Below are 21810 nucleotides of genomic sequence, written 5' to 3'. Positions count from 1 at the left end.
AGAGAGACATTGGATGGTAGGGAAAACAACTGCTGAGTTAAATCAGCCTGTATATTTTAAAGATATCTTAAAGACCTCAGAATGGAAATCGGGACATTAGCTGGGCGTGGTGGCGCATGCCTTTAATCCCAGCACTCAGGAGGCAGAGGCAGGCGGATCGCTGTGAGTTCGAGGCCAGCCTGGAAACAAGAAAAAAGAAAAAAAAGAAAAGAAAAGAAAACTGGGATATGTTGGGAAAGAGGTTGGCCTTTGTTTCTACAGGAGAAATCTGTGGATATCATCAAGATTGAGAAAGATTAGATTCAAACAGGAGAGATCTCCTGAATAGGAAGAGACAATAGCTCATCAGAAAGCTTGGTCATTCGGCCCAAACTAATTTATAAAGACCAACAAATGCCTTTAATTTGATCAAGCATGAAAACATAAATACAGAAAAATAATATTTTCAAATGATAATTCACAAAAGGCACAGTTGCCTTATTTGCATGAAATGTAAAATGCGTTTTCTTAAACCACATGTCTTAATTCCATGTTAGAATGTTAGACTGTAGATTACCATGTACAGCTCACACCATCTTGGACATCAGCTTTTGAGTTTTTTTTTTTTCTAAAATAAAAAGGATATTTTTATTGTTTGGAATTAAAACACAGATGAGAGACTTCAGATGTTTTATGTAAATTAAAAGGGCTACTATAGTTCAAACTTGTTTTCTAAATCTCTAAGAGTTGGAGTGATTTGGAGCTAAGATAAAATATTTGAGCAGGGCAGTGATAGTCCATGCCTTTAAACCCATCAGAGACAGGTAGATCTCTATAAATTAATTGTATTCTAAATTCTAGAGTTACAGTGAACAAAGTGGTGGTGGCGGTGGGAACACATGTCTTTAATCCCACCACCCAGGGACAAAACTCGGATATAGCTCCTAGTTAGTATGTTTGTACACTACAGAAATCATATACTGTATTTACAGATTATTATAAAAACCCTCTACAGGGTTACTAGAAGGGCATTTAATTACCAATGGGGAAAGGAACAGAGAACAGCCTTTGTGACTGCTGGTAAGCTCATCTCTGTGCATGCAACCGTGACCAATGCTGAACCAGATGATACCCTAATTATGGATATCATACTTATTGGTGAATTAGAAACTGGAGCCCAGTCATAAAGCAAAAAGGAGTCCACCAACATTTGCCTGTTGGCTTCTATTGCAAACATGTTCCATATGCAGAGAAGAAATATTCTCTTTTTGAGAATTCTCTTTGAGATCCTTATACTCAGTCATTGCCAACTACCCTATGGTCCAATGGGCATCCCTTACAATGATGGATTAAATCCTTTTGAAGGCAGAGTCCTTTCACAGGGTTAGCCATGCAAGGAAAGGTACTACCGTGGAACTGGTACCTATCTGAATTCCTTCATGACCAGGATATGGTAGCAAAGGGGCCTGTGCCTTCCTTCACTAAAGAAGTAGCTCAGTTGCTTATAATCCCTATCCCTAATCTGCTCATCTCTTCCCCAAAGGAGGCACCTAGTGAACTGTGGGGACTAGAGCAATGGTCACAACATTTGGCTAACTCAGGTTTACTGATGATTCATCAAACACTGCTGGAACTAAAACCAATGGAATGCGGCAGCCTGTAGAGCAGGGGTGGGATGGCCAATGCACAGGGAGGAACCACAGAATCAGTGCAGTGCCATTGGCTATAAGACAAACACCTGGGAAACAAAAGGAAGATCTCTGTCTTCTCCATTTCATGGCGCATGTGCAATGGTACAGCTACATGGTCATCAAAATGGAAAACCACCAGCTGGCAGACAATGGCAAAGATATCTGGGAATGGGAGGCATGAATGGAAATGGTAAAGCATAACAAAACTTAGTAGAGACATCGTTTTATGTAGTTCATACAAAACGTCTGAATATAATGAAATAGTGGACAAATTGGCATCATGTTTAATTAAGACTAGAATATTTAAATTTTCCAGGGAATAAAGCCAGAATAAATCATCAAGAATGATATATTATACGTTACAAAAACTTGAACGTTTACCCCTAACACTAAAAAATAAGGGGAAATGAGGAACCAAATCAAACCAGGACAACGCTATGAAAAAAACTATTATAAGGAATCCACAGCCAGGTGGTGGTTTAAGCCTTTAATGCAAGCATTTGGGGGACAGGAGCAGGCACATAGGAATTACAGTGATTTAAATTTAAAAGTCACTTGCAAAAGTCAGGCTGAAATTCAAAGTGAATGTCCTTTATGATCTAAAAATACATTTAAACCAGGAATTTATATATAAAGAGAAAGGGGAATATGGGTATACTTATCCATACATACTAAGGTATAGTTAATTTCAAATTTTCAGAAGAGTATTTTTTTTTTATTTCATCTGAAAGATAATAATACTTTTTCTGTTTCCAAAAAAAACATTTTGCCCTAGGAAAGATATAGCCTACCATAAAAAAGAGGAACCCCCCAGAGTTAGGGTTGGGGCAGGGCTTTACTTTTATCTTTCCAGGAGAGTAAAAGCATCCAACTAACGGAGACCACTGGACAAGTGAAACGTCTAAACAAAAGGAACAGGTCACCAGGAGAAAATGTCCCGAGAAAAGGAGTAAATTGGCCAAGTGGTATCGCCCACCTCCAGTAGTCTCTGCTGTCCTCTACAGACATAAGGGGCAAATGGTCTTTAAGTGGTCCCAATTCAATTAAAAATTAAAGCTGGCTGTGAGGTTAGAGCATGGTTCTCTAAACTCACGCATGCTTGTTAAAGAAAAATCCAAAATCTGTGTCATCAGATGAGCCACCTGGTATGAGACAGGAAAACAAAAAGTAAGGGACTATTCTATTGCCACTAATCTTGTAATCTTTTGGTTTTCATTTGACTCTTTAAAAATTTTAAGGTATAAATATTATTTCAAAATCTATAAAATTATTATGTATGTATAAACTTTATGTCATGATGCTAGCACTAATTCTAGAAAAAAGCTTCATTTAGCTTTCTGTCCACGTTTTCAGGCTTGAATCTGGAACAAGTGACTAGGAGCCAAGTTTGTGTCCCTCAGATGTACTTAGCAGATTGTGGTCCTCAAACCTTTTGGAGACCTGATGAATACAGAATTTTAAATGTTTAGGTTTTCTACAATAAACCATGACCACTCCTAACAGCAACCTTTGAGGTCTCCAAGAAGATGATGGGTCCCTGTAACAAGGAGTCCACCTGGACTGTGGTAACCTCTGGGCAGCACTGGCCCATGCCTCTTCTGCCGCCTGCTTCTGCACAAACAGTAGAAACCTTAGGTTGACTGTTGTGTTTTTCCTAGCCGGGACAGTCACTAAGCTGACAAACACCACCTAAAGATCAGCTTGGCACTATAAAATGCTCAGGACATTCAAATTGCTGAGTTCATAGGAGACAGACATGAACATTTTACAGGACTTAGAACTCAAAAATACTTAATCCTAAAACTGCCAAATACAACCAAGCTGGACATTGTGCAAAGGCTGGCAGAAACAGTTTCATTATTGTATAACCCAGCTTTACTGTGTTAGAGTTAAAATCTTTACTTTTTATTTAGACAAAAAGGGGAATGTTGCCGGATATTTGATCACACTGTGAACCCTGAGATTATGTTGTTTACTGGAAAAACCTGTTTCTGGTTGTGGTGTGGCTCAGCCCTAGCACACACCTTTAATCTAAGACAAGATTAGATAAAGTCAAGAGGCAAAGCAAGCAACCAGTTGACAGGGAGTGAACTTAGGAAAACACCACAGAGAGGAAGAGTCAGGAGAATGAACGGAGACGCACAGGCGGTAAAAGGAAGGAGCATTGAGTTTGAGGGATTTTTGAGATGGTGCAGGGAAGGAGGACTTCCCTTTTGGGCTGTTGGCTGAGGAGGAAGGTCAGCTGGGTGCTTTGTCTGCCTCTCTGAGCTAGTAGGCTTTCACCCCAACATCTGGCTCCTGAGTCTTCATTGGTAAAATTGAACATTTGGGATTTTGTTAGAAACGTTAAATGGTAACACTAAACAACATTGAATGGCAGGAGCTTAGTTGTAGAATCCCTTTAGTGAGTTCTAATTCTTTATTACATTTTACTCATTTATTGTTGGAAGAGGGCACATGTGAGTTTGTATGTAAGGTCAGAGGGCAACCTTTGAAAATCAGCTTTCTCTTTCCGCACCGTGGGCCTCAGGAATTGAACTCGGGTTTCTTGTCTAAATAAAAAGGTGTCAGGCACCTTTTTCCACTCAGTTGCCTCACTAGCCTAGTTCTACCACCTCAGCTCTTACATGACATTGTGGCATACAATGAAAACAGCTGTAAGCAAGGACGTGTGTAGCACACGGTAGCACAGCAGCAGAGAGAGGAAAGGGACGGTCTGGTGGGAGGACCCCATCAGGAGCCGAACTGATGACGTTGATGAAACCACTGTCGAACTTTGAGGCTAAGTAAGTGTAAAATAAGCAAAGGAACACAATGTGCTGATTAAAATAAAGTCTCAGATCTGACCCAGATGGCACCATAACACAGCCATATAGTCAATACTAAGCACAAAGCTCTGGGACATGCCTACAAAGTATTTAGTATTAATACATAGTAAAACTCATATTTGTTTAATTGAAACACATAAGAGAGTTGTGAATTAAAATGTCCACAAAGAATGTAAGTTTTTAATCTCATGTGTATATGATGAGTATGTGTGTATGTATGCATGTGTGAGTGCGCGTGCGCGTGTGTGTGCGCGCGTGTGAGTGTGTACAGCTTAAGTGTACCACAGTGTGTGTGTGTGTGTGTGTGTGCGCGCGCGCATGCGCATGTGAGTGTGAGTGTGTACAGCTTAAGTGTACCACAGCGTGAGTGAGTGTGTACAGCTTAAGTGTACCACAGCGTGCGTGAGTGTGTACAGCTTAAGTGTACCACAGCGTGCGTGAGTGTGTACAGCTTAAGTGTACCACAGCGTGAGTGAGTGTGTACAGCTTAAGTGTACCACAGCGTGCGTGAGTGTGTACAGCTTAAGTGTACCACAGCGTGCGTGAGTGTGTACAGCTTAAGTGTACCACAGCGTGTGTGAGTGTGTATGGAGGTCAAAGGACTCTGTTGTTTATCTGTGTCATGAACAAGGCTAGGGGGTCCAGGGATTCCCAGGGATTCTCCTGTCTCCGCCTCCCGCCCTCCAACAGTAGTGCTGTGACTATAGACACGTGTGCCAGATTTACCTGGGATTTTGGGACCCAGACTCTGGTCTTCACACTTTCATAGAGAGCACTTTATCTAGGGAGCCATCTTTCTAGCCCATTCTTTAACAAATTCAATTAGCTATCTACTTACTAGTAAGTAGCAAATTACCAGAAACAGCAGTTTAAGACAGCACAAGTCTGTTATCTCATAGTTCCTGGGGGTCAAGAATTAGGCTCAGCTCAGTCTGCCCTATGCTCGTAGCCCCTCATAAGCAGCAAACAGGGTACTGGACAGTTTGGAGTTCTTAGCTGAAAACTCCTGAGAAAGGTTCTGCCTCCAAGCTCCAGGCTCTGCAATGGTTTATAGCTGGCTGTGCTGCAGGGGCCATTCTTAGTTCCTTGGCAGCTCAGCATGAGAACTTATATCATCAAAACCATCAGGGGAAAGGACTGCTAGCAAAGGCTTGTTACAGCTATACATGACACAACCACGGATGTGATGTGCATTCCCGCCATTGCTTTTGGGGAGCTCTTTATCACAATGAAGTGGCTAGGCCAGCCAACACCAAGGACAGAGAGGATCATACTCCCAAGGCAAGCTATTCCAGGAGGCACAGACAACAATATAAACCCTTCGGCTTGCAGGTGGCATGTGAGGAATCTGAGGTCAGGCTCCTCTACGTGGGAGTTCAAGGTCAGCCTAAGCTACAAAAGACACTGACTCAAAAAACAAAAACAAGCAAGCAAGCAAACAAAGCCCACGCTTAGCTCTTCACATGCTAAGCTCAGTTAACTTCAGGCTTGGTACTGCCTTTCTAGTGCTGCATAGAGTTAAGGCCGTTTATTTTGGCCCATCCACGGGATGCTGGAAAGCGTAGCCAGAGAGTTATGGAAAGTTTCTAAACGATGACATAACCAGCTTTTTATTTGGCCCCGGTGATACTTAGAGCTAGCTAGTGCTTTTAGGAGGATTTGCGTTCAAGGGCACACAGCTAACACCTTCTGCCTAAGAGCTGATGAGCATCTCTGGCTAGAGAGATGTACAAATCTGGAAGGGGCTCTGGCTGCCCAGAAGTTGTTGATCTCCCTATAGACATTTTTGCCTCCAAAGTTTCTTCAAATCAAGTGACTCAGTAAATGAGATGAATGCATAAAAATAAAGCTGGCAAGGCCCAGCACTTTCTCTCAGGAGCCTGTGATGCCCGCAGTTCCTGCCAACAGCCTGGGGCTGACTCAGGGTACGGCTGCTGCCCAGACACCCAGCTTTGAGGCTGTTAATTGGTGATCTCCTCCAGACATGCCAAACTCAAGATCGGACTGGCAGATGTGTTCTGTTGGACCCACACACTGTTTACAAAATGTGAAATACGTTGCCAACATTTTAAATTCATGATAGAAACGTGCGCCCAGTTTCCTGAATTCTCTTGGAAACCTGACTGGCTGCAACGGTGTGATCTTACTACATGCCCCTGAATTTGCTCTCGCCCACAGATGGCCAAGTCACCACCTGGCTCCCAGCTATGGAAACCCTTCTATTTTTGCTCAAGGTGAGGAAGAGAAGATCCAGAAATTGTACAAGGAGCAAAAACAGGTACAAGGGGCCTAACCGTCACCCACCCTGGCTTAGGAACAGGCAATCATGTGCCAATGTCTCCAGGTTGCCACTAATTTCTATGTCAGACTTTTAATTTTAAAAAAATTTTTAAAGAAAAAGCTTTGCCTTACTAATCCAACTCATCTGTTGCACAAAGAGTTACAAGGTCTGCCTAAGTCTAATTTCTGCTGCCTGGTAAGAGAGTATCACGGCAACCATTTGCAAAATTGAGGGATTAATGGTCGATCTCTGGTGATAAGAAACTACGCATGGGAAAAGCCTCTGGGGTTTTTTCAGCTATTTAATCAAGTGCTAGGCAACTTGACACAGGGACGAATCTTAAGCTGTAGGAATTCACAGGCTACCCCTCTACTAGGCTTTCCTATGAGGCTGTTTATGTGCTAAATCTTGCTGAAGAACAGACATTCACATTGCAATTCTCTTTACAGTTTGTACTTTCAGCATCACAAAGTAACTGTCTTCCTGGACCTGTTTCTGCCAATATATTTCCTCTTGCTCATTTTTATTACCTTTTGGGCATATTTGTCAATTGTTAGTGGAAGCTGACTTTTACTATATACTGAAAATTAAGAAACATCATAGAGTCTTTTGCTGTTGCCTGTGAGTCACTTATTATAATAATGCAATCCCCAAATCCAATAAGGCACTGCTCTCATCCCATGACTAGGAAAAAGCTGAGGAGTATCATTGTATCATTAATGCCTGATGCTATAAAAATGTATGCTCTCATGATGTGCTACTTAAAAACACCCTCGAGTTACTGAAGGTAGAATACAATGATAAACAGATCTATTAATTTTTACAAAGTGGAAGAAATTCACATTTCCTGTGAATAGCATTTCTATTGCTTCGAAGAAGCACCATGACCCCAGCAACTCTTACACAGTCCACTTGGGGCTGGTTGAGTCCATTACCATGGTGGGAAACAAGGTGGCATGCAGGCAGACACGGAGCCGGTGGCATGCAGGCAGACACAGTGCTGGAGAGGCAGAGAGAGTTCACATCCTGGTTCTCAGGCAGCAGGAAGAGAGAGAGAACAACACTGGGCCTGCCTTGGCTGTTTGAAACCTCAAAGCCTCTCCCCAGTGACACACTCCCCCCCCCCCAAAAAAAAAGGCCACACCTCCTCCAACAAGGCCATAGCTCATAATAGTGCCAGTCTCTATCTACCTGTGGGGGCCATTTTCACTCAAACCACACACCTTTTAAATGGCGTTTGGTTAAACTGCCTGAGCAGTGTGATTCAGAGGCCTTAGGCAGGACCAACTGGCATCAATACCTGTACAAAGATCTAAAAATTCAAGGTGTTGGCTCCTGTTAACTTAGCAAACTCAAAATAACATGTGACAGGTCAGCCAAAGAATTCACTTTAAAGTGAACAGAGCATAGCAGGTAGGCTTACATTTCCGGGAATGTCCAATTTGGATTCAGCATCTTAAATTCAACATTTCTACAATTCGTGCATTCCATTCACCATTCGTGTGTTTCACTCACTCTGCCGCTTCCCCCAGGTGCTCTAAAGTCTGCCACCGTCACCACCAGTCCCTCAGTCTACAGGCCTTGGGATCATGTCTTTGAGTTCACACGGCCAATGAAGCAGCAACATTGCTTTTCTACAATGTCACCTGTCCTGGCCTTCCTGTCCCATAGAACCCCCTTGGGTCAGCTCTCTGCTGTTCCAACTGAAACAGGGCTTCAAGAAAACTCTGCAAAGCCCCTACTCCCCATCCACCCAGGTAGTAGCTACCACCATGCTGCCCCAAAACCTCCTCCATCGTTCCCCAGCCCAGTGCAGATACACTGACTGCCCTCCACAGCAGGCCCATGTCTATTTCTCTCTCCAGAATACACAAGTGTTACTCAGGCCTGTCTAGAGACTGGCATGTATCAAACACATGGTGCAAGGGTGAGTGGAGATGCACTGGACTTGGCTCATTGTAACACTGGGGACTAGGGTAAGGCCAAAGCTTTTCCAGATGTGTCTACCACAGACCAATCACACCAGTGGCTCTACATTCAATGGACCAGGATGATTTTTGACATTTTAACATCCATACCATCGGATGATTTAAACATAAAATGTCTAGAGACATGTCTGGATGTCGCCCTGGGAAATGGGTGGTTGTACTAGTTACTTTTATTGGTGATAAAATACCTGACACAAGCAACTAAAAGAAGGAAGGGTTTCTTACAGATCAGTGTTGGAGGGTACAATTCATGACGGCAGGGAAGTCATAGCAGCAGCAGCTTGAAGTGGCCAGTCACGTCGTGTCTACAGCCAGGAAGCAGACAACAGCCAGTGCTGCTGCTTAGCTCCATTTCTCATTTTTTTTATTCAATCTGATACTCCAGCCCTTGGGATGGTGCTTCCCACAGACAGGCGGGGTCTTCCTATCTCAATTAATCTAATCTGGTCAGTACCTCATAGATGTGTCTCTTTGGTGATTCTAGAGCCTGCCAAATTGATAATCAACCTTAACTATCTAGTGCTGGCCACACTGCTGCCATCCACTACACAGGCCAGACCTGCCCCACGGTCGCCAGTAGTGGCAGTGATGCGCAGCTCAGGAACCCTGCTCAGGACACAGCACCAAACCAAAAGGAGCCTTCTCTCACACACCCACTTGCCATCCCTCCAAGGGCTGCTTTCCACTCTGTCACTCTTCCTGCTGAGAAGTACCCTTTACCCTAGCCAGCCCAGCTCCCACTTCAGCACTGGGCTGACTCCCTCCCGAGACCCTTGCTGATGAAATCCCATCCACTATCCCGGCTACTACCTCCACAGGGCCTGCCTGCTTCCCCTGATGGCACATGCCACTCTGGCTTGCCTCGTTCACCCAAACACATAGGAGCTGGGCATGATGTATTGCACATGATGGTACACACCTCTATGTGTGATGCTAGACTGTCAACAGTGGGCAGTGCAGGCAGGGCCTGTCCTCTAAGGCCTTACATAGCAGTCAACGGGGAAGGCTGACAGAAAGAGACTCTTATCTGACACCAAGCTTATTAGGATCTCAGGTGGAGCTAGGACAGTCACAAAGCAAAGCGAACAGCAGGGTGCTGGGAGGCACACACTGCTGGAAAGGGTAAGACAAATGACCACAAGGCAGAACAGGAGGCTGGGGTCAGACCACACCATGACCCCCCCTTACCTGGTCTATGTAGCCTAGAGTCTGAGTTTCAAGAATTTATGTCCCCATCCATTTCTATTCTTTACTTGCTGTACACATCCTGTCGTCTCTGGGGCTCAGTCTCCTCATCTGGAGCTAGTTAACATGCAACTCGTCTGAGCCAGGCTTGGAGCAAATGGTCCACTGTGGGCTACCCAGAGTTGCCATGATCACATCAGAGTCACCATGACTCCTGCCTCAGTTGGCTCCTGGAGTCTGACCCGTCTTTGTTTCCATGGCACACAGTGTGACTCAGAAAACAGTTGATGACATTTTAGAATAAGTTTCTACATGCTTTGTCCCAACACCTTTCCCACACCATGGGTACTGTGTTGGTTAAAAAACAGCAAAGACAGGAAAGCCTTACAGCTGCCTGGAGGCTGTTAGGCTAAAGAGCAAATGCCAGCGAAATATAATTTTTGCAGCTCCTTCCAGCAGCAATCTGCACAGCGAATTGCAGTCTAAATGTCTTCAGCAAATCCTTTTTCTTCTCGGGGGACTAATCTTATTTTAGTGGGGAAAATGGTCGCTAAACAATATTCACTAGCCTAACAATAGTGTCACCATAAAAGAGGCAGGCTGCCTGTGGCAGGTGATCGTGTCTTCCATAATGGTTGTCCAGGCTCTGGGGGCTGGTGACAGCTATGAGGGCGCAGACTTCCTTTTCAGGATGGTGGGGATCTAAAGTGGACTGCAGTGACAGGTGCACAGTCCTGTGCATGTGATAGAAGGAACAAAGCATATACCTAAAAAGGGTGAGCTGTGCAGTGTGCAAAAGTAATTTTAAAGTGTCCTTCAGGGATTGATTAACCTTAACAGCAACCCGCAGAATTCCCAGATTACTAGTCCCAGGCACCAGGGTGAATTTACCCAAGTTTTAGTTCAAATGCACTAAAACCAAAATGTGGCCTTTAGGCACAAAGACTTCTGAGTCATGGCTTGGCTTGCACACGTATCGCTTGAGAGTGATGATTTGCCAAACTCTTTGGAGACAGGACAGCAGATGGGCCAGGACTTTGTGGCTAGGTGGCTCTTCCACTGGCTTTGGCCAACACTGTCTTAGACAAGTTATAGACTAGTACGCTGCCTCCAGGACCTTCTTGTATCATTTTGGGATGCCTGTGTTGGGTAGCTGTTGGCTGGCCCTTCACCTATGTCCCTATTTCCCTACCAGGACCAGGTAGTTGCTGACTCATCTGACCTCTCAGGACCTGGAAGTGGTACCTCCCTGCAGGCACCTGCTGGGCAGAGTCCTTGCATACAGAACGAAGATAATCATCCTTCCAGCTGAGGGCACCCATCAGAAGGGAAAGCTTCATCCTGCAGATGCTTCTGAGCCGTGAGTGTCTCCTGCATGGCTGTCCAGTGTGGGCCTGAGGCATGTCAGCACTTGGTTTCAGGTTTTCTTGTTTGTTCATTGTTTGTTTTTGTTCTAGGGAATCCACAGTACGTGGGGCAGGAACACATACAGAGCCATCTATCTCCACATCGTCATGTGACTGCTGAGTAAGCGCACCACTCGTCAATGTCCAGAGGTACAGAAGATGGCAGAATCATAAGAAGAAATTACTCTGTGAACTGCCCTAAGTGTCATCAGGAAAGAATGAGTTAAGGCAAGTGCTGGGGCCTAATTTATAAAAGATCAGCAACACAGACTTCAACTACAAACCAGAGGAGAAGGGGCAAGGGAGAACGAGTGGTAGAGGAAACCTAGTCCGGGGGTGACAGACCCCAGACCTGTTTGAGGCAGTCTTGGGGTAGTAGTATAGCCCCATGGGACAGTACTAGCCTAAAACGTGGAAAGCTGTAAATTTCACCCCAGTACCACTTTTTCAAAGTGGCCACTGAGAAGACTGCAGGGGCAAGAGTGAATGCTCAAAGTTGCTGGAATTGCTCAGGTGTGAGCTGAGGGTGGCCATGGGGCTTGTGGTAGCAACTGGGGGGAGGTTAGGAGAATGGTAGACAAAGTCAGTGTGCCCTCAAGGATGAACGCACAGACCAGGGTTAATCTGAACAGAGAAGGAATAGACAATGCAGAGAGCACCAATGTCTCAGCTTCAGGTCACCAGATGAGCAGGAAACTCCCAGAGAAAGAGCAGCCTGGGCAGCTAAGACCTTGCCCTGGTCCAGGGTCACTTGTCAACAAGGGGAAGAAGCCTGTCCGCTCACTAGGGTAAGAACCTACAACATGAAATGCCTTGGTGCTCCTAGATACAGGAAGCCAGCACAAACCAAAGTCAGTGTGTGTGTGTGTGTGTGTGTGTGTGATATCACACTGTGCGTTAAGCCACACCTACTAAGTTCTGCCCCCATTTTACAAATGAGGACAGGTAGCATCAACATGGAAAGAAGTTTTGTTTTTCTTTTCTTAGAGAAGGCTATGCAGAGTATGGTCATCTACTCTCAGGGTGCATGACTCACGTGCACACCAAACTTGGGGCAGGAGTTCCTAGGCTGCTGGGACCTGACTTTGGCCCAGCACTGCATCAAGGCCCCTTACTCAATGAAGCACTTGGTAAAGTTAAGATGTGGGCAGTGCACAGACACCAACGTCGTTTGTCAGCTTTCTCTGTGAGGAGACTCTATTCTCGACAGACATCCTTGGGTGCCTGGAAGGTCTGGCCAGCATTCTGGAAGCCTTCTGCAAGACAGTGTCATTAGCCAGTGGCCCCGCCCTTGCTGGCACTCCACCCTCCTGCACTTCTGCACCTAGGCTTAGAGTGGCTTGCTTCGCTCACTGCATGTTTCCTGTGACTTGTTCCCAAACGGCTGGTGCTGTTCATTTTTAAGATGCCCGAATGGATGGACTGTGTAAAACAGGGGAACACAGAGAGTTGTTTCCAACCCTGCATGTGTCTCTAATGAAGATGAAGTTTTGTGGAGGTGCTCAGTAAAAGTGAGCTGGTAATCATTGGGCTGGGGGTTGAGGAGACAAGTGTCAAAAAGGGAAAGTATAAACCTAAGAATTCCCCACAAAGGGTATTTCCCGGGTGATTTTCAACTGGCAACATGTCTATGGTGGTGGAGTGGGGATATGTGCAAACTGGAAGATTCTTCCATTGGTACATACGCAAAGAAGTCACACCATGTCCATCTATACACTCAGGCCAAGGCCTTTCGCCATGCTTTCATGGTGAATGCTTTACCCAGCAAGCCATCTCACAGGCTCTCTACAAACTAAAAGAAGAAAAACTCCTTGTCCTAAATGTAACAGTTCTTACCAGAAAACATATTAAGTATTGGATTGAGTTTTTGTGATCTGCAACTCAGGCAAAGGAATTATTTGTAGGTGTGACGTGATAAAAAAAATAAAATAAAAAATAAAAAAGCTCATTAACTGGACCTCATCAAAACTGAACACCTCAATTTTGAAGACAATTCACAGGATGGACGAAGGTATGTGCATCATGCAGTCAGTAACAAAGGGGCCTAGTGTTATTGTTAAGCAGGAGAGGGCATGCACAGACATGAATATGGAGAGGTTTGTTTGGGGAGAAGGGAAATGGAGAGGAATTGGGACCTGAGTGGGCCATGAGGACAGAGAGGGACAGAGACAGAGACACAGATGGGGGGCACCCTTAGAGGAAGTGCAAGAGTAAGAGAGACAAACTAAGATAGCAATGGATGGCAGGTTTGCCCTTTTACCCTGGGCCCCTGGCTCACACCTAGGGGCAGGAAGGTGATGATGTCAGAGGATGCTAAGCAACCAAGAAGCAGGCTGTTCATAAGCCAATACCTGGCCCAGAAACAAGAACTCTTTTGGCTCAATTATAAAATGACAACACAATTTTAAAACGGCTAATGATCTTAGTATTTCTTCTGAGATCTACCAGTGACCATTAAGTATACAAAAAGGCTTTCAACACTATTCATTGTGGCTAATCAACTTTGCTGGATTTAATAAATTACCATAGAAACATACCCCTGGGTTCGTCTATGAAGATGTTACCAGAGAGGTTTACCATGAGGGAAGACTGACCCTGAATGTGGGTGGCACCATCCAATGGGCTGGAGACCCAGGCTAAAGAAAAAGGAGAGCACTGAGCACAAGCACCCAGCATCCATCTGTCTCTGTTTCCTGAATATGGATGCCTCTCACTCCTGCTGAGTTCCCTGAAGAACTAGACCTCCCTTATTCCTGGGTTGCTTTTGCTAGGCCTCTGTCTCAACTCCACGAAAGGTAACTAATACAACCAGCCATTAGGAAAACACAAGGTAACACCACAACGAGAGCCCGCCCATGCTCACCTGGGCAGCTGCAATCAGTCAGCAAGTGCTGCAAGGAAGCAGAGAAGTAAACCCCACGGGCACTGCTGGTAAGGAGGTAAAATGGCAGGCCCTCAAAATGTTAAAGATAACTACTTCATGACCCCAAATTCCAACCTATGCATCTGCTGAAAAGAAATAAAAATATATGAAGGCTTGTATATCCTGTTCATTGTGGGAAGCTGAAGCTATCGCCCTCGCTAAGATGGCGCCTGCAACCTGCCAGGCAAAATGACTTGCAATTCTGCTCCTGGTAAACAAGTCCTTATTTGGGTTGTGGGCCTCGCTTTGCTCTGACGCATGCATCCCGCCTTGTTGGGAACCAATTGGAGCTACCGACCTAAGGGCTGCTGATTGGATGAGGCATAGCATATTAGCGGGGATCCGGGGTTGGAAAAAAAGAGAGGCTTGCTGAAAAAATTCCTGAATAAACCGCCTGGAGAAGAACGCTCGGGTCGTGTCCTTATTTTCCACTGGTCAGAAGGGTCGCGACAAGTGGTGGCCCGTACGGGGATGTCTTTTGTCATTCACGAGTGTTCAGACCTTCTGGCAGTCAGGGCAGTCGACTGGTAAGTTCCCTGGTAAGTGAGGGACAAGCTAAGCTCTCGGATACAGAGACTATAAGGTTCCAGGTAGGACTATAAAGACTCGGTACGAGCAATAAGGCTTCCGGTAGAGGACGAAGTGAAACAGAAAGTAAAATGGGAAATTCACCATTCACACCTGTGTGCGTTTGGCCTCCCTTCCTTTTTATGGTTTATGGTGGTGGTCATTCGGGAGCCCGGATCCAGTGTTCCCCCAATGCCTGCTTTTGTGCCTTGTGTTGGGATGCTACCCAGTGCTCCTCTGCTGTGGTTATCCATATGCCTAGATTTATTCCCTGGCCTGTGGAGGCACCCTCAGCTGTGACCTTGTTTGGAGCTAAGGGAGATTTCGGTATCACTGCAGCTATTGTTGCCACTATGGCTGTTTCTGCCGCAACGGCCACTGCTGCTGCTGTGACCCTTGCTTCTGCTGTGCAGACTGCTGCTGCAGTGAATGATGTGTCTGTTGGCGTGGCCACTGCGCTAGACACTCAGCAAAATATTAACTCCCACCTGAGAGCAGGCATTATGTTACTTAATCAGCGTGTGGACCTGCTGCAAGACCAGGTGGAGGTGCTCGCCAAGATAGCCCAACTTGGATGTCAATGGAAGTATTCTGGTCTCTGTGTAACATCTATCCCCTTTAATAACATGTCCCATTCTGCTAACTTGTCCAGACAATTGTCTAGGTATCTTGCAGGTAGTTGGACCGGAGAGTTTGGGTTCCTACTAAAGGAATTGAGGACTTCAGATGTTCGCATCGGTTCCATGTGGGTTGACCTCGCCATGGCTGCTGGCCTTTCACGTTGGATTGCTCAAGCCATGGGCCATCTCCGGGAATGGGCGGGCATGGGGGCATTGGGCCTGTGCCTCATTCTTATCGGCTGCTTAGCATTCTGGTTTATATGCCGATTGCACATTCAACAACAAAGAGCAAATGCCATGGTTGTCCAAGCTTTGCAGCCCTAGAGGGTGGCCAATCTCCACAGATTTGGCTTGGTTATATGAAGGATCTATGAGCAGTCCCCCAGATCGTCACGCTCAGGATGCGAGGCTTAGCACTGCAGGGATGGCGCTGCATGAAGACCAGTGTCATCCTGAGGAGCATGTTTGATTACATACGGGTTAGTGTCCCAGACCCCGTCTCCAGGAAAAAGGCACTGGGTTGGGTGTGGCCAAGCCAGACTCCCTGAGTGGGGTTTGGCTGGGCCATTACATCTCCCATTTTGACTACTGGAGATCAGACGTCTACTCCCGCCTGTTGCGTTTTAAAATAAAAAAGGGGGAACTGTGGGAAGCTGAAGCTATCGCCCTAGCTAAGATGGCGCCTCGCAACCTGCCAGGCAAAATGACTTGCAATTCTGCTCCTGGTAAACAAGTCCTTATTTGGGTTGTGGGCCGCGCTTTGCTCTGACATATGCATCCCGCCTTGTCGGGAACCAATTGGAGCTACCGACCTAAGGGCTGCTGATTGGATGAGGAATGGCATATTAGCGGGGATCCGGGGTTGGAAAAAAAAGGAAGCTTGCTGAAAAAATTCCTGAATAAACCGCCTGGAGAAGAACGCTCGGGTCGTGTCCTTATTTTCCACTGGTCGGAAGGGTCGTGACAGTTCATAATAGCTATTTGTTTTTTAATAAATGCCTTAATGAATATGCATCAATATAGAAAAATCCAGATATTTATCAATGAGTGGACACACAAATTTGGTTATTCACACAAAGCACTAGCTACTTGCTACAATGTGGATGAGCTTCTGTAATATTCTAAGGCGAAGCCAGTGAGGAAAGGCCACACATGACTCCATTCACAGGCGCTGGCGCTGTCCAGATTAAGACGTATCTGTGCAGGAAGGTGGAGGCTCCCTGTGACAGGTGACTGTGGTGGGCACAGAGCTGCTTTAGACCATCGAGCGCCGGCATCACTCAGACTTCATTGAACGCAAGCTGTGAGCGCAATAGGAATGAATGTTTTGCTAGGTAAGTTCCCAAGAAAGTTTTAAAAAATAAAAACACTACTAGCTCATGGTGGTACCCACCAGCAAGCCCAACACTAAGGAGACTGAGGCAAGAGGCTCATTAGTGGAAGACCAGGCCTGGCTGGAGCCTAACTCAAATAAACAAACAAACTGGATTGTTTAAAACATTCATTTTTTTAAAAAAAAGTATTGATGTGGGCTGATAACTGGATCCTGTAGCTGGTCACTATAATGAAGGAGCGAGACATTCCTGTTTAGGCACAGGAACTAGCAAGAGGGAACTTCCTTTGGCCAATTGAATTTAGTTCAGTTATTTGATCAAAGCAAAACAAAGCAAAAATGTCTTGTGAGCAGGCAGCTCTTAGAGCCAGCACTGAGAGCTCCAGCACTGGGCCAGGCAGCACCTCAGTAAGTACAGAGAGCAGAAGGGAAGAATCAGAAGCAATTTAACTGGCTACTGTCACTTAGTCAATCAACAGCCGCCCAGTTACAGCTTACCTAGTTAATTGCTTCTAGCTTAGTTATCACTACAGGGCCTTCCACAACCAACCAGAGTTCAGCTACTGTGATTACACTCAATATTGATTTCGGTTGTTGGGCGAAATATGTCCACTCCCACAGCTTTTATTGAGCAGATCCCTCTTCAAGTAAGAAAGAACTAATTTGTCCTAAATGAAAAGGCTCAACTGAAGCGCTCACTTCATCTCCTGACCTGTTACAACTGTTTAACCCTGATTACTTCTACTGAGAATCCACTTATTCTCTCCCATGAGGGGATTTACAGGGAAAACTGAGAAATGTTCAGAATTAACAAAACCCCTCAGTTCCTATAAGGCATCTGTAGAGGTGCAAAACATTCAGTAAAACAATCTCTTATTTATTATTTTAAAAAATGCACCCCTTTAAAATTTACTTGTTTATTTTTTATTTCTCTGTGTTTACCTTTGTGAGTCTATACCACATGTGTTGGGGGCCTGTGAAGAGGGGGTCAGATCCCTTGACCTGGAGTTAGGGTGGTTGTAAGCCACCTGATCTGTGTACTAGGAATTGAAACCAGGTCCTCCAGCAGAGCAGAAGTGTTCCTAACTGCTGAGCCATCGCTCCAGCTCCCCCAGGCCCCCAAAGAAACTTTTAAAGAATGCTAGCCAAAGAGGTAGAAATATCCTGCTAGGGGAGAAATATCAGGAAAAATAAACTTAGGTCCTTAGAACAATTAAATTCAATTTTATTACATTTTAAAATTTATTTTGTGTGGGGTTAGTGTACCCATGGCACAGCACACACCTGGAGGTCAAAGGACATCCTATGGCAGTTGGTCTTCTCCTCCCATGTGGGTCCATAATTAAACTTAGATTGTCAGACTTGGTGGCGAACACCTTTATCCTCTGAGCCATCTTACCAGCCCTCAAATAAAAATTTGAAAAAGCATCTTTGTCCTGATTTCTCCCTTGCGGGATTCCTTTAGAACAAATGCGGTAAACCTCTGAGAAAAGTTACATGTTAGCAGAAAAAGTCCTAATTAGGCTAGGTGTCAAAGAACCATAATTATCAATTTGCCTAATTAAAATGAGTGTCTGAGCACGCCTTAGGAATGTGGACCTTCTCTTGAGTGAGACGTCTACATGCCTCGTCAGCAGGGCAGATTGTGTTAACAAGGAAGGCATGGTTGAAACAGATCCACTTATCAAACTCCTGGAGAAACAGACGTTCTGTCACTCAGGTGTCACTTCTGCTGCGGGGGTGGGGGTGGGTAGGTAGGGTGGGGTGGTGGTGGTGGCTAATTCCAGAGGGTAAACACACTGTAAACTAGGGAGAGGTGCTTTGATGGTCTCGCGAGATCTGTCTCTACCAACTTAAGGCTCTGCTTCGAAAGTCACTGGACTGCCCTGGGAGCACCGAGACAGCGGCTGGAGTGCAGCTACGCAAGTTTCTGCAGCATCTGACACCATGCACCTCTGTGCCCAAGCCTTCTTGTCAAGCTTTCGTGCCAAGACTGGCTGCTGGTGTTTCCAGGATTCCTGGCTGTTTCCGTTCTTGAATCTTCTGTGTATGCTACATTCATTTAAGTAGTACACGTATGCCAAGAAACACACAGTATGGATAATGCACAGGAGGAACCACTCACTATGGTACAGTGTCCCCCTTCAGAATAATGTCCCCAAATCTTAAAGCAGCACTTTGAACTCGCCATGCATGGCGCTCATCCCTGCCTCCCTAAATGCCCAGTATTCAGAACAGTATCTCAAGCCTATTTCATGAAGTGTGATTCTATGACTTACTCTCCCGTGTAAGTCAATGGCCTGCCCCCATCAAGCAGGCATAGAACTTACAATCCTGACTCCTCCCACCACCCTAGTGGCCATGAGGAGCCAAGGATGACTGCTTTGTGCCACAGCTCCAAGGCTGGATTTGGAGCCTGAGGGCTGGTAATTTGTCACCTTTTCCTTCTCTATTCTTCACAGCCTATTACAGCGTGTAAATGAAACAAGGTAAGTATCCCTCAGACCAGAAGGAAGGCTATAGCACGAACGCTCCTGTCTGCTGGAGGGAATTTAAGCAGCTACAACCCTTCTGGAAAGTAAAAGTGATGATACCTGTAAATCCGAGGGTGATTAGACCCTATAACCCACACCCTTGCTCCTGGAGAAATTCTCCCATGTGTCTACAGAGGACAGTTGTACAAGGCGTATTATAACACGGTTTACAAGAATGAAAAGCAAATAGCTAAACAGTCCTTGTACCAGTCAGGACCAAGTTGGAAATAGTTAACATACTAAAATTAGGAACATCCTAAGTCGTTTTCAAAGGGATTATTTGTAACGGGATGGATATAAAGAAATTATGAGGGACGTTTTAGCAGTTGAAAGATAGATCCATTGTCACTCAGGCACTTTGGAAAAAGGGTCTGAGAAAATAAAGACTGTTGAGAGAAGCGGGTCTTCAGGGGAGTAACACAGCCTGCAAAGGCGAAACCTGGAAGGGCACCAAGTGCAGGAATAAATGTGCTGGTGTTTGCTTCCCCTCCCCCAATCTCCTGTAGGGGCTTCCCAGTGGCTGAGTCTCTTCCTTGCCTTTCTAAGACCAGGGCAAGGAGTTCATTGCCACTAGTGCATGGCAGTCCCTCTCCTAGAGCACTGTGGGAAAAGAGAGATGTGGAGAAGCATAGAGAAAAAAGATACCAAGTGGGAGAAGACTCAGCATATCCATGAACAAAATGTACAACACACGTGCTCGATCAATGGGACACTGTCCAGAAGGAAGCTAGGAGAACTCAATATAATAATATGGATGCATCTCAAAAACATAAAGGGTGAGAGAGAAAAAAAAAGGCACATTAAAATTTGCAGAACATGGCACCACAGCAGATTCTATTTTCCCCAGTCTACCACAAGTGACTTTTTGGTTATGCACAACCTGTGCAGAATCTTGAATTGCAAAGACGGAAAAGAATCAAAGACCTAGCAGATAGCCAGAGCTAAGTCTGAAGAAAAGAACTTGAAAATAGGATGAGAAGGCTGAGAAGGAGCCAGACTCCCCGGTCCCACCAGGGGCCGTGAGGAGAGAGAAGAGCAGGTGCCAAGGCCCTCCGGGGTTTGGAACTGGCCTGCTTCGTTTTCGGAGCAGTTCAGGCAAATTAGAGGCAGGAGAATGAGACAAGAAAGGGTAAGCGCGAGGCAAGAAAGGTAAACGTTGCTGTGGATCTAAGCTAGCTGCCAGAGAGAAATCTACCCCAAAGTTCCAAGCTCAATTAAGGAAAACAAGGACCAATCGCATTCCCTCTGAGCAGCTCAAGGCCTAGCGTTCGCTTAACACCTAGCATGTGCCCCACCCACCCTTGGATACAGAAATACTCTCAATGTGTTAAGGTTCCCTTAGAGGCAAGATGGAAGGACACATTATTTAAGACCAAAGTCCACGAACGCTACCAGGAAACCAGACTGCTTTCCCTCTCTACCGTTACAAATAAACGGTGGGATATAAAATACAATCTTCCTACAAGTAACAACTTCTGACACACACGCCTAGCTTGCCAGGTGCCTCCCATAAGGCTCCATGTGGTCCGGTTCTACAGACGGAAAGCTGAGGAAGTCGGAGGACTTGGTCCACGAGCCCAAGCAGCTATTCATTTCTCTACTGTCTCTGTCCGACCTCCGCTTTGTTTGTTTGTTTGTTTTGTCTGTTGTTTGCAAGCTCAGGTCAAGGCCAGGGAAGGACCAGCACGGCGAAGGTTCCCTACAGCCGCCCGGGTGCCCTGTGCAACCCACGAAGGGATCCGGCTGGAAGCGCGCGCCCGCGACCGGAAGGTTCTGCGGCTCTGCAGTCCCCCTTCCCGGGCCTCCCGGCAGTACCTGAGGGAAATGCGTCCAGGGTCCTACCCCGGGCTCTGTGGAAAACATCCCCCGCCTCCGCAGCTGACATGGCGAGCGACTTCCTGGCCTTGCCTGGGCACGTTCTGTGGGAGGAGGAGGCGACTCCGCACCGTCTGGCAGGCCGGCCTGGAACAGTTTCTGGAGCCCGCCCCCAGTTCCTGGATGGACCGGCGGGGCGGGGCCGCTCCGCGTGCTGCTAGTACTGCCTGGGCGGGACAAGGGGCACGCCACCCCTCTGGGATCAACCCCTGCGCCTGGTCAGGGTCCCACTTGCACAGGGACGGACTGGTGTTGATGCTTTGAGGCCTGGGTTATCATATTTAACAAGCATTGGGCAGCTTCAGTAATTTGGAATTGCAGACTAACAGAGATAGTAAAAAAAAAAAAAAAAAAAAAAAAAAAAAAAAAAAAAAAAGGCTTAGTACAAGTATATCCCAAGCAATATTTGGAAGATACTTTTGCCGGGTTGTTTTTTTAAATATTGTTTATCGGATCCCCTAAATTTTATGTTGCAACCCTTCCAAACTGTCTACCATAATCTCGGGAGCCTTTAAGGCACCTTGATTGCCCAGACATTGCCAGCATTACTCTGTCACTGTTCCCCCTTGCTGGGCAGCGGACATTCTCCTAAGCATTTTC

At 45.8% G+C, this 21810-nt stretch overlaps 1 protein-coding gene across 1 annotated transcript in view; it reads right to left on the bottom strand.

Moving 5' to 3' along the window:
• Cpped1 (calcineurin like phosphoesterase domain containing 1) overlaps window positions 1–21347 on the bottom strand; it is a 125730-nt gene extending 104383 nt beyond the window's left edge. Inside the window, exon 1 of the mRNA XM_051167344.1 lies at window positions 21151–21347. Within this exon, the coding sequence (XP_051023301.1) occupies window positions 21151–21220 (70 nt within the window). The 5' untranslated portion in view covers window positions 21221–21347. The remainder of the gene's footprint in view (window positions 1–21150) is intronic.
• Between the last annotated feature and the right edge of the window lie 463 nt (window positions 21348–21810).

This window comes from Acomys russatus, chromosome 25 (assembly GCF_903995435.1).
Source record: "Acomys russatus chromosome 25, mAcoRus1.1, whole genome shotgun sequence".
Taxonomy (NCBI): Eukaryota; Metazoa; Chordata; class Mammalia; order Rodentia; family Muridae; genus Acomys; species Acomys russatus.
This window is presented reverse-complemented; position numbering and strand designations above follow the sequence as displayed.